This window comes from Acartia tonsa, chromosome 14, assembly GCF_053477335.1.
Source record: "Acartia tonsa isolate MP-2025a chromosome 14, ASM5347733v1, whole genome shotgun sequence".
Lineage (NCBI taxonomy): Eukaryota > Metazoa > Arthropoda > Copepoda > Calanoida > Acartiidae > Acartia > Acartia tonsa.
Window position 1 is genome coordinate 28,059,457 of NC_137273.1, and position 13,808 is coordinate 28,073,264.

General features: G+C 34.8%; 1 protein-coding gene across 1 annotated transcript; it reads right to left on the bottom strand.

The window, feature by feature from the left end:
- Positions 1 to 710: 710 nt before the first annotated feature.
- Positions 711 to 13,796, bottom strand: PIG-O (phosphatidylinositol glycan anchor biosynthesis class O). The gene is made up of 22 exons (XM_080147007.1): positions 13,748 to 13,796; positions 13,295 to 13,380; positions 11,564 to 11,628; positions 11,285 to 11,328; positions 10,820 to 10,889; positions 10,367 to 10,477; positions 10,106 to 10,190; positions 9,543 to 9,665; positions 9,035 to 9,184; positions 8,533 to 8,652; positions 8,039 to 8,110; positions 7,542 to 7,607; positions 7,141 to 7,248; positions 6,698 to 6,821; positions 5,712 to 5,781; positions 5,132 to 5,293; positions 4,661 to 4,892; positions 3,177 to 4,357; positions 2,791 to 2,869; positions 2,496 to 2,594; positions 1,760 to 2,028; positions 711 to 1,171 (listed from the first exon to the last, which is right to left on the bottom strand). The coding sequence occupies exons 2-22, from the start codon at positions 13,377 to 13,379 to the stop codon at positions 971 to 973; spliced, it is 3,516 nt and encodes a 1,171-aa protein (XP_080003133.1). The 5' UTR covers position 13,380; positions 13,748 to 13,796; the 3' UTR covers positions 711 to 970.
- Positions 13,797 to 13,808: the final 12 nt, after the last annotated feature.

Here is a 13,808-nt window from a genome sequence, read left to right on the forward strand (position 1 = left end):
AGGTCTGACATTTTGCATGGCAGTTGCTTTATAGGGGTACAATATGGAACTGTGAAAAAACGGCGGCGCAACCGCCGAAAACCGCCGAGAAAAGGCAACAAAAATTACGGCGGGAAACGGCGGTTTTCGGCGGTTGCGCCGCCGTTTCTTCACAGTTCCATATTGTACCCCTATAAAGCAACTGCCATGCAAAATCTCAGACCTGTAACCCTTTTTTTAGTTCAGTTCCTTTGTTGACTCTTAGTTTTGGTTTCAAAAAGTGTCACTTTCGCCCCCCCCCCCTTTCTTAAAACCATCCTAAGTCCTAAATCTTAAAATAGAATAGCCTTAAACCAACACAGGCTCTTTATGAAGTTTATCTAAAATAAAAAACCAAATCGGTTCAATAGGTATTGAGATCTTGCTTCGAGACAATAAATTCTTACAACTTTATATAATAGGATTAGTTCAGTACGGAAATGGACAATAACTTAAAGGCCAAGTGGTGTCGACTGTCGACCACCAAAATATCTTCTTAAATAGTTTTTTATTGACATTAAACAGTAAACCGAACCAGATTGAGAAAAATCTACCAAATCGGATTGCTATCCATGCAGTCAAGTAAACCTTAAGTTATCAGTTCTTTAAAAAAAATTTATATCTGTTCATAACAAAGTGAAAAAAGTTAAACTATAAATAACAGTTTTGATGACAACTAGCGCAGCAATAATAATCAAAATAAATTTGCTATAAAAAAAGAATATTTTTAAGCAAAGAAATTTAAGTTTCCAAATTTAAGACATGTTTAGAAAATGTAATGCTAAAAATGACAGTTAAGTCATTAATGGCAAAGTGATAAACTATCGCAAATTAAAAATGACATGACACTTTCACATGTATATAAACGGTTGTTTAATGGAGTATTGTCTAATTATAGAGCAGCTGCGCCAATAAAAATTACTTTACATATTTTCTAACTAATAAAACTTAATCAGGAAATCTTCAGTCTAAAAAAGCTGGCGGACACCACCCCAAACACCCGCAAGAAAACCAGTTTGGTGAGTATGAGTACAACACTGGCTACCATAAAATCAACAGCTGCAAAAATAAATTTTGGCGCGAATATTTTCCAGACCATTAAATGTCGTCGTAGCACCGCGGCCGCTAACATACAGCAGAACACTTTGAATCCCTAAAATTAAAAAAAAAATATGAGGATGGATAAGTTGTTATGTTGCTTTGAAAATCATAAAAAAATTTGACCAGATTTAAATAAAAGTAATAGGTATTCTCTTATAAATTTTTGTTACATCTTGAACTCCAAAGCTTCTCTTGTGTTATATGTAGAAAATCTAACAATAAGGCTGGTATTTTGTAAAGACACAATTAATAGGTATTTTTAAAGTTAATACATTATCTTAATAATTCTGTACATTTGACCTTCGACAACCCTTTTTTACATTTCTTTTTAGTGACACCTAGAACTCAACAAAACATTTGATGAAATTTCATCGAAACTCCCGTAAGACTTTTTGATTTTATACATAATTAGGAAGAATACCTAACAATATTTTTTTTTGCACATTTAGCAATATTAGCCAGAATCTACTAAAGAGTCTAGACTAAAAAAGCTTTAATTGATATTGTGACTTGCTTAGATTATTTGCACTCGTTTTTGCATAGTCACCTTGTGGAAGAAAAAATAAGATATTTATTACCTACAGAATTTTCAATTAAAATAATAGATGAATATTGCATAATCATATGTATTATGTATTACCTTAGCAACTAAAAACTTAATGGCAAGAATAAAAAAGGCTCTCCTAGTTTCTTCAGGATAATCAAACAGAAGACTCTCTCCTCTATCCAACTCCAGCTCATTATTATCCATTTCTACATCTTCTTTGTTGATGATAACCCCATTGGCAGTAGCACTGGCAGATTTGTTGGTTGATGAACAATTGATAACTATTTCCTGGTTTTCGTGTATATTCTTTTGCGGATTTTTTGCTGGAGAGGAAGGGCGCATTTTTGGCACCATTAGGTAAACTAAAAAAGAAGTTGATTAAAAGAACAAAAAAGAAAAAGTCTAGTTGATAATAATACCTAGTATTTGAAAAAAGTTCCTGTTTAAACATATTAATTTTTTTTATGACCTAAAACAGTTTTAATTTCATTACACTACTTGTCTTTCTAGGTGGTTTATCAAAATTATTTGATTTGATTAAAAGACGCTAGGTTGATAATCAGGGATCTTAAGGGATTAGACAATTGATGAAAAATTGATAACGACCGCGATAATAATTAACAAAATTGCCCCTCCTGTATACCTATTAAAAGATTTTGACACTAAACTTAATGAGCACACCAAACAAAATTTAGTAAAAGTACGCAATTTTTTAAGCCAACATTTCAGAAAACGTGATAAAATTTTGGGTACTAGAAAATTAACAGTCCAATGTCCCTCCCTTTCTGCTAATAATAATTAAGATTTGCTGGAAACAAATTCTGATTACCTGAAAATGGCGCGAGTATAAGAAGAGGAAGGGCCAGGGTGGACAAAGCTGCACTGGAAAATGTATTCCAGCCCACCAGGATTGCTGGCAAGATATGTCCTGGTTAGATAGTAACTATAGATTTCTAGTTTAGTAACTTTATAGATGCAAGTCAATTTAAATAATAAATAACCCTATAATATAAAGTTTAACATAAAATTCTAAACGATTTTCATTATTGTAACAAACTTTTTTTTTTTGGGGGGGGGGGCGAAATATAATTGGTATAATTGGCCAATATCTATAGTCATTATGCCTGTATAAGACTCTCCAGCCAACTGGGTTCCTTCCAAGCCAACAAAAGCAGCTGACCACTGAATGTGGGGGAAAGTGGCCTTTTTTTAACAGGTATATGAAAATGAATCAAATAAAATTAGGGCTTCACTATCATCAGTTCACCCATTTTATTAACGTAACTGAGATAAATCGTCCCTTGAAAAATGAACCCCCCCCCCAAAAAAAATTTCTTAATAAAATTAAAATTGGGTGGGGAGAAGTTCGACTTCCCTCCCCCCATCCTTACGTGCACAAAGAGACCTCTAGGTGCGTAGCCGCTATTTTCTAAATATTGTATTAATACTAATTAGATTTATAATGTATCATTTTGACCCCAAAAATATGTTCTTATTCACATAATCCTGCCTGGTGGCCAGTGGTAAAAAAGGTGAGAGAATCCACAAGAGTCCATATTACAATGTGGGAAAAGGGAACATGGAGTAGTCCCTCCACTGTTGAGGCGGAGGCTGTCAGGGTGCCCTGAGTTTTGAGACGCGAATGGGCAGAGAGCATGAGTATGACTAGTAAAAGTAGAAAGTGCACCAGAACGGCTGGACATTGGCCATCACCCACCATGAGCATGCTTACAAGGCTGAACATAACCAGGATTGACAGGACAGGGGCAGACAAGCCTGTCCCGAGACCATAGCCAAGAGCTTTTGATGGGCCAAGACGCTCTTTCAGTGACCCGTGATACGTCCAGTTGGTCTTCATGTAGTTGAAGTATCCTGGGATGTTATTTGGGTCTGACAGCATGGAGGCTTGTCCTCGTCCAGGTATATTACGCTGAACCTCAACATACACGAGTCTAGGGTCCAGCAGGAGTATTATAACACCCAGAATAGCCAGAGCAAAGACTCCATGAGCTAGAAGATTATGCTGCCATGGCAAGAGTTTAGACACCAGAGGTGAAGGAAAAGCCTGCAGAGCCCAGTAGCTGGCCATCATGACTGAAATAAGGCCAGGCAGATACTTGGCAGCCAGCACAGAACATGACAATCCGTTTAGATTACCAGCAGTTGACAGGCACATGTGGTTCAGACTGCTTAGGACAAGCAATGCCACTAGGGTTATAAAATATCTCCAATTCCTATAAAAGCTCGATTCATTATCAAGAGTGGACAAAGGCTTGTGGAATTGTGTCAGGGGACAGTCCGGCCCATGTTCTTCTCTACATCTGATGTAAACACAGGACAACCTGATCAACCCTATGGACAAAATGACCATCAGCTTGCCAATTGGCGGCGTTGAGTTTAAGCAAGTGTGGAGCACCAACAAGGTGACAAGACAGTAGGACAACACACTGCTCTCATGAATCACAAAAGAGTTGGACACAACAGAGATGGAGATCAGTAGAAACAGGGACATTGATGCACATTTCTCCAGGCCCAGCAGGCGCTTCAGGGTGCTGTGGAACACATCTTTCACAGAGTAACGCAGCTTCCAGAGAAGGCACATTCCATTGGTGAGTAGGGACACGAGGCCAGCAAGACCAACCATCAATTGAGATGAACTGGGCAGCCAGTCTCCAAGGCTTTCGAACTTTTCTGAAAATGTAAATGGGCTGTTTTAAAACCTTAACATTAAGCAAAGCATTAGGGATATGGCACATTATGAAACACTACACTGCCTCAATAAGAAAAACAAAACAACATTTTAAAGTAACAGAGAAACTTAAACTCTTATTTTTGTAAGTAGCCTTTTTAGCATTAAATATAAAACTAAAGATTTTAAATTCAAAGTCAATTAATTAATGAGTTTCTTGACTTCCATTAAAATATATGGAAAAATAAAAATATAACTACTAAATTTGATTATCCTTAAGAATTATTTCTTTTATTTTTACTTACCTCCAAGTATAACCAGCGAGGCTCCAAAAAAAGATCCAACCAGCAGAGAAGCTCCCAAGTATATCAACAAGAACCCTGTTACAAAGGTGGAAAAGACTCCTCGGTGCTGTGGAGGCTTACAGAGTAACAGTAGGGTCAATGTGGTCAGGTGGAGTAGGGTAAATGTGAGGCTGATGGTTATGGCTGAGTCATCAAAGTTGACCCAAACTGACTGGCACATTTCTTTGGCGGCCTAAAAGTATTATACCATGTTAAAAATACTTAAATTTCAGCAAAAACTTTAAATGAGACATCCAAACCTTCCATCCCCAGTGATTGAACAATCCCACAGGTTTGTTTGTAATACATTGATTGGACAACGGAAGATAAGAATTAAAATAGTACTAAGTATAGCTCAAAAACTTCGAAGCATGGATAAAATATACCTAAGCAATTGTCCTATCATTGGAAAGTAAGAGTAAAAGAACAAACCTTTAGAAACTCTTTACATCTTGTATACAGGACCATAGTCTCGTGGGGGCTCATTGCTCCAGGCCGGTTTATCACCTCACTGGCCAGCTTTTTCAGTCTGGCCGCGATTTTCTCTGGAAAGTGGCCGCCAGCAGCCAGGTAAGAGGCCAGGTACCGGTTCACCTGAGAAAAAATAAGAAAAAATGTTATCAAACCAAAAAAACTTTAAACCAAAAAATATTTTCTTTCATATGTCTGTACTTTAAGTACCATTTTCTTTACTAAATTAATCATTTTTATAGCTTAGTAAATTCCCCAAACTCATATTGTTTCGGGATAAGTTTACTTACATTTATCATTTCAATCAAACAATTAGAAACTGTCTAAGCAAAATTAGGCTTAGGCTTGATTCAATCTAGTCAATTGTCAAGCCCATACCAGCAATAAATCCAGAGATAGAACGGACAATGGGCTCTTTATTACACTAGTCCCCAAAGTGTCCAAACGCTCCAACCACTAATTGTAATCAACAATGGGGTTGTACATCAATAAATCGGCCATTGTCTTATTCCTTAAGATCACTGAATAAATCTTTCATTACCTGATTTACGTTTGATTTGATGTAGGACATTCGAAACTTGATAAGATCATCTTTTGAATAACTGTTTAATCTGATATTAGATTAGTTTTTTACATGTTCTACAATACAGTTTTATATTTTATTTATTAATAAAAACAAGGATGACAACATCCATAAAAGCGAAGCACTGAAACGGTAGGACAAACGGACACTAACACTTGCATAGCGTCAGAACTGAATAATCAGAATATAAATGTATAAATATCGAAGCAAAATTGTAAGTAAAATTGTTGAAAAACTGCTTGATACAGAATAATGTTTATGGACATACTTACATTTTTAGGACTTGATTATAGAGTTGCTTCGCTTATAATGTTATACTTTGTTGTCCCAGGAATCAGTATACCAAAAATCAGATCAATCGGATTATTATTAGATCACATAAAAATTTGTTGTTAAGAAAGTAAAAAAATCAACATGTTTAAAATGGACGTACGGACATTCTGGTAATGATTATAGAGTTGCTACGCTTTCTAAATCGTACCTAACTACTACAAGAATCACCATGCAAAATTTTAAATCAATAGGACAATTCTAACATGCCTAAATTAGCGAAAAAAGCTATCCGTTACGGACGGACGGACGGACCGACCCTAATTATAGAAAAACTTCGCTTTTAAAAATGAGGATTGAAGACTGAAGAGTGTATGTCTGTCTCTTGAGTTAAAGAGACATTTTAGATTTCCAAAATTTACAACCCCCACCCCTTAAAAAATTTCAATTAGTTTTATTTTGTGCATAAATGTTTACAGATATGGGATAAAGTAAATAAACTCTTTAAAATCAATATAAAGAAATACTCATTACTCATTTGACTACTCTGTATACGCCGCCATGGATCTTATGCTAAAAAGCTTTTGGCACATCCAATTTCTGTATTTCATTCCTGTATTTGAGAACACTACAGAAAACAAAACAACTGCTGTAAAACTCATGTAAAACTATGCCTAGCATCTGAATCTTTGAAGAGCTGGGTTGGTATAAAAATATCCTCAATTAGCATTCCTTTGTTATTAGATATTAAATAATTAAATGAACATTCAACTTGATCTTTTAGTAGATTTTTTTTAGCTGATCTTTTTTAATCTTAAACCTAATATAAAATAGTAAGGTTATTTGTCTAAAGTTTAAGATCTCAAAAATGGTTAAGGTCTGATAGGGTGATGCTTTTAAGGGAAGCGTTAAATTATATAAGTGAATTGTTTTAGGCTATTTATTACCCACTCCTACATGGAAGCTAGAGGCGAATCAGATATTAAAGTTAAAATGATACAGGTTTTAAATAATTTAAAAACAGAAGAAACTAGTTTCTTTGTCAAATTCAATTAAAGGGCAATTTTAAAAAAACAGACCAACGCAGAATATTTCAATATATTTTGTTTCGCTCATTTAATTATCAATAAAGTCCTGCCTAGGTTAGAATATGGAATAGGGAGCCCCAGAAGCAGTGAGAGGGTGGGCACAAGGTCAACTTGGGACACAGCGGCAGTTTGACTTCCTAAAATATGACATTATATTAACAGGATATCTGTCTGTCTGTCTTGTGGTCGACAATGGACACGTGGCTGGGCCGAGAAGTAACTAACTTCCTAACTCATATTCTTATATATAAACAATAAGATATTTTTTCTGTCTGTGTGGTCGACTTGGAGACACCGCTCGCTGAGTAGCTTCCTAAATCATGTCTTTGAAACAAAGTATTTCATTGGGTTTTTTTTTTCATTGGACGATAAACAAATTTCAGCACAATTTCTCTAAAAATAAAAATTCATTCTAGAGATATCATATTACCTTTTCTTGAGCTCTCAGGTTCGAATCCCAACTTGCGTCCATAAATAAACAGCCCAGCTTCGATTTCTAAAAATAATAAAGCTGTAAATCTAACCTTTTAAGTAATTGAACACAAAAAAAGAAATTATACCTAGTGTCCGTGTATTTTAATATCTTTTTTTTCCAACGAAATAACAGCTTTGTTATTACTTTATGATGTTTGAATTTTGGTTATTTTTAAGATAACTAGTGGATATCCATATAGAGGCCTCTAGGGGCACTGGAGGGGACGTCCCCCCAAACATTTTCAAGTTTTGTTTTAAAAAGAAAACCTTTAAGGGGGGTGGTGAACCCTACCACAAAACATTCATAATATATCCCACGGGGGGGGGGGGCCTATGAGAAGCTTCATTGTTAAGAAGAACCATATTGGTTCAGCAGGTAGAGAGAGATCCTTTGGTAAAGACAGACCGACATCCTGTTACTTTGAATTATAGACACTGTTAGTGTACACGTACCGTTGTTAGAATCTCCACCGTGATCTCCGCTGTCTGTCATGCCATGATCACCAAATACCATCAAAACAGTATCTGTAGGTTTTAAATAGTTACAATTTTATGCTTTTTTTTACAATATTCCAATTTAAAAATTTAGACCCAATACCTATTGAAAAACCCACCATCAAGTCTGTTTTCTGAATACATAGGTAGAAAAAAACTGAAAATCAAGCCCCTTTATCTCCAATACCAAATGAGAAAATTACTCATTTTATTGTTGTCTCCTCAACTGTGGGTCTAGAATACACTCAGGCAGGGATGGAACATTGAACTGTAAATTATACTGGTAACCAAAGTTTTAAAATGGGGATATCAAAATTCTTATATAACTTTTTTTTTGACCCGAAGATAATTGACTAAACAGTATTGAAACATATATTAAAAATATAGATAAAACCAGTCCAAAAAAAAATTTAAACTTAAGCTTGTCTCATAAAATAAAAAATTGCGCCTTCCTTTGGGTAGATTGTCTACAACATGTTCTATAACAGCGTTCATCTCTGTAAGTTTGCGCTGCATCTCCGGATGGTTGGGCCCGAATTTGTGGCCTGCGTGGTCAACACCAAGAAAATGGCCTGAATGAAATAGATATTCGGTTTTTCATTCATCTTTCACACAAAAAATAGCATAAAAACTTAGTACTTATTAAATTAATAGATGTGCTCAAACAGTCCAGTGGTTGGAAAAAAGCTTCAGACGGATATTAGATATTTAGTATAGATTTATATGCAAATACAGATAACTACCTGTCCCCTCTTTTCTAAGGACCTTTTTCGTCTGCTAGCAAATTGTTTTCTGCTACTTAACTGTGTTAATATTTCCGACAGTATTAGTTGATTATCAAAGACAAAATTGAGAGTCGGCACAAGGGCCTTGGGATGAGGACATACAGTTATTTAACCCCTTCCCCCTCTAGTGTTTTACTCTAATAGAAGGACAGACAGATATCGACCTTACCTATCATTAAATCCCATTCTGAGTTGAGCTCCTTGTATAGAAACTTAGTGACGGCTGTGTCCACACTGTCGAGGTCCCACACGTCGAAGGAGGGCTGTGGGTCAGACTTGGAGAAGCTGTCAGGATACAGGCTTGTCCAGGTATCATCACCTTAAATTATTAACTATTATTTTAGCCTTACAAAAAATATCATAAAACCATCCCTAAGCTTAACTTCTGAAATTTGAGAGCTTTAAGCAATTCATATAAAAAAATTGTGGTTACAGTGGTTAGTTATATCTTAAGGTAAAATGGAGAGATAACATATAAGTGAAATCTTTGAAAATTGGATAAAAACGACTCATGCTTAATTTCCATTTACATTAAAAAAAACCGATCATGGGTTAGAAATAAGTAAAGTTTATTGTTATGTACTAAAATAGGAGATTAAAAAATTAGAATATTATATAGAAAAATGCTTTTTTCGTGTTATTGCTACGCTATATTATTGCTATAATTCCTAAATCACCTGAGAAGTAAACAGTTTTATTATTTGTAATAAGTTGGCTGATAAAATTATCCTCTTGTATCTGGTATGAGGCAAAATTGGCAGAAACATCTATGAAGGTTGGTAAACTGCCAGTGGTTAAGCCCTGTATGACAAAGTAATAATCATTTTAAAAATCCAATTTATACAGATAATTTACAACCCTTCTTTTATCTAACATTTACCAGCTTCTACAACTTTGGGAGTTAAATTATTTATAGTTCAATATCCAATCCGATAATAAATTGAAGTATAGGTTTGTCCATTAAGATTTCGGATAAGTATACAAGAAAATTAATGTCTATTAGTAAACTCTCTCTGACAAAACTCTCATTTTGCACATAAACTACATTATTAGCGACACAATTGCAAAAACACAAACTGACATAAAAAAATATTAACATCTAAAAATGAGACAGGAAGTATTCTGACTTTTGAAAAATTCGACGATTACCTAAATATCTAAATAGTATATTTAACACATTATTGTTAAACACTCTTTAAGACAAACAGAAGTCAAAGGTTTTTTTTAATGATTATTAATTCCTTGAGTCTTTGCATAGTCGTTGTTGGTGGGTCAGCCAGAAATTTGTACAGTTTTCCATGCCTTGTTCCAGTTTTGGGGTCAACCTTAAAGTAAGAAATTGGTTATTATCGCATCGTATTAAAGTCAGCGTTAGAAAAATTATAAGATTATAGCCAGTTTTGTTAGCCCTGAGGTATTAATTTTATAATTTTAATGCCGAAAAAAGAACTGAGGGACAGAAACGGTTCCTTATAGATTAGCTGCGTTACAAAAAAACTACCTGGGAATATTTGTGTATTGCAGGAAGTTGGTTCCTAAACAACTGTGTACTTTTCTGTACATTTGTACTGTTGGGCTCTGCTAATATTTTTCCAACCTTCCCGGTTTTATTCTGGGGTAAATAAAGTTTAAATACTCGTTTGCTTTTTTATGTGTTCATATGTACTAGTCTGAAGAGGTGTGCTTTAGCGTTACGGACAAAACATCATTAAATATTTTGGGGAGATTATTTTTTTTTCTTCGTTAGTCGGATGTTGAAAGTTTTTATAAAAAAAATTGCGATAATATATTTGCACACTTTGTTATTATTTGAGGTCTTTAAAAATAATATTTGACAAATTTGAAAGATTTTCTTCATTTATCATTATGCATTGCTGTGCTTGTCAAGGGCATAATTGTCCTTGGTATTTTTGTTTTTTAAGTTCTTTTAATAAGTATTATTTAAACTGAATTCCTTTAGTTTCTTTTGATGATAACTGGATGATGGATGGCTAGAATTCCATACACAAAAATCATATCTAAGTATATTTATACATTGTTAAATTTTTTATACGAGATACTTTTAAAAAAAGTTTTTATATTAAAAACACTAAGTAAGCTTTTGACTAGTTCAATGATGAAAGAAATTATTTAGGTAGATAGGTACCTAAGTAATATTTTGAGAGAACCTTTTTTAAATATGACTTAAAAGCAATTTCTGCGTAAATTGTATTTTTCTATGATAAAAAAAATACTTCTCAGTATTTTAAAAAAAAAATAAAAGATAAACTTTCAAAACACAGAATGATTAAAAAAGAGCATAATTGTTTTTATACTCATCCTGACATCAAACCTATTCTAAAAATCTTCAATGTCTGTTTGTCAATGCGACGTCAAAAGGTCACATGACTTTGTTAATTTAATGCATAATTTCCTAAGGGCATCGACTAGAAGTATAATTGCTTTGCTGTAGACTGCTGGAGGCTGCACAACACAAGAATAAATGACATACATGCAAATGATTAAGCTTTAGGGGACTCCAATAACCTAATACTATCTTTTTATCAACTAATGTGGTTAGGTATTAAATAAATACAAAATATTCATTAAAAATATATTTTCTTTTAAAAGCTGTTTTAAAAAGACTGACCAACATTATTCAATTGGCTTGTAGTAAAGCTTCTGTAACAAATAGAAAGTCTTAAATGTGTTGGCATCCCTGGACACATCTGACGTCATCACACTTGGTTTGGTTTGGCAGCACCTGGCGCTGAAGAAGGAACCCTGTGGTCAAACATGCATTCGCTAGGCTTCTTTGATACAAAAGTCCACCAGAGAAAGGGACTAGACTATAATATTTCTTTTCCCCAAACTCTTATCCAAAAAAACCCATAAATTTCGTGGAGGAAATGTTATTTACATCCCATTCCCCAATGATGTTGCTCCTTCTCCAGATTAAAAATGATTGATTAGGAAGGATAGCCTGATAGTTTGGAACAACCAATTTATTTCAAGTAATAAAGTTTATGACCCAACAATTGAGAAAGCATGTTTAAAATAATCAATAATCAAATGACTTTATTACTAGGTAAAGATTTTAGTAAGACTTTATAGAATTTTCTTTCTTTCCCCTCCCTTCAGGGTTGTCATTTTGGGCGGGCAGTTTTGGGCGGGCGGTTTTGGGCTGCCCAATATAAGGTACTTTTGGGCAGTTTTGGGCACCCCCCTTTTAGAAGGAGAGAAAAAGGGGAGAGGGTTAAAAAAGAGGGGGGGGGGCGGCCCTATTTTTTGGGTGATATCCTTATACTAAAGTAACAGGATGTCTGTGTGTTTGTACCGAAGGATCTCGCTAACCGCTGAACCGATCGGGTTCTCCTTAACAGGGTAGCTTCTCATAGGTCCTGGGAAGGTTTATAACTATTTTCTTGGGAAGTGGGACACCCACAACCCCCCCAAAAAATGAAAAATCCCCCCCCCCCAAATTTTTTTTTCTTCATTTTTTTAAACTAAAACTAAAAATGAGGGGGGGAACCCCCCCCCCAAAAAAAAAAATTTTTTTTTTTACTTTTTTTTTAAAATATAAAATAAGAAATTTAATTATTAAGTTCGACTCTCTCCTCCTCAAGTGCCCCTAGAGGCCTCTAGGGGGCGTAGCCGCTAGTCCTTATACTAAAGTAACAGGATGTGTGTCTGTTTGTTTGTACCGAAGGATCTCGCTAACCGCTGAACCGATCGGGTTCTACTTAACAGGGTAGCTTCTCATAGGTTCTGGAAAGGTTTATAACTATTTTGGGGGAGGGTACCACCACCCTCCTAAGAGAAATCACCCCTAGAAAAAAAGTTACACTCCCCCAAAAACTTTTAAAAATTTTTTTTTTAAACTAAAAATAAAAATGTGGGGAGGAAACCCCCCCCCCAAAAAAAAAAAAAATTATTCCCCCCCTCAATTTTTTTTACTTTTTCTTTTCAAATCTAATATATTAATTGGATTATCAAATTTGACTCTCCCCTCCTCAAGTGCCCCTAGAGGCCTCTAGGGCCATAGCCGCTAGTTAACTAAATAAATAAGTAGGTAAGCTTTTTTGTATCTAGAGAAGGATTTCGCTAACTGCTGAACCGATATGGTTCTCCTTTCCAGTGGAGCTTTTATAGGTCCTGAGATGGTTTTAGGCTATTTTATTTCTAATAATAAGTCTAGGTATGGTTTTAGGCTATTTTATATCCTTTTTATATGCTTTTTACGACATTTGCCCAAAAAGGGTGCCCAAAACCACTCTTGGGCGCCCAAAACCCTTTAGGGCAATTGGGCCGCCCAATATCAAAAAAAGTGCCCAATTCGACAACCCTTCCTCCCTTCCATCATTACCTTTCTAAAAGGAATGGAACTTTTGGAAGAACAAAAGGGCATCTTAGAAAACTTTGATCAAAATTAAAGCTGCAGCATGTTTGCCTGTGGTGAATATGTAGATGGAAAGGAAGAATAAGCCAGTGCTCCACAAGGTGTAAAGTGTGTATTTTGTACCACTGCTGACCATCCTGAAATAAATTTTTATTTTGGGTGCTTTCACAAAAAGGGCCTGTTGAGCACTGATAACCTCCCCAACCCCCCACATTAATAAATTAAAATAAATATTTTTAAAACTTAATCACTGCGGTGTCCTAACCCAAGTGATATAGGTACCTTGTAACCAATATAACCTAACCTAAAGTATTTAACAAACAAAAGAAAAACTACTCCCCCCTAATTTTGTTAATAATCAATTTTTTTTGAGAATAATCAATCATGCCTTATTTTTTTTATCAGTCAAAAATAATAATTTAAAAGAAAACAACGTATAATCTCTCATAACCCAACCCCAGATAACCAATAAGCAAAAAATGAAGTAATGTTTGAACTTCTCACCTGAACAGCACCCCATCCAAAGCTATTGACAAACAAAATAAATTTGAAATCACATTTTTAA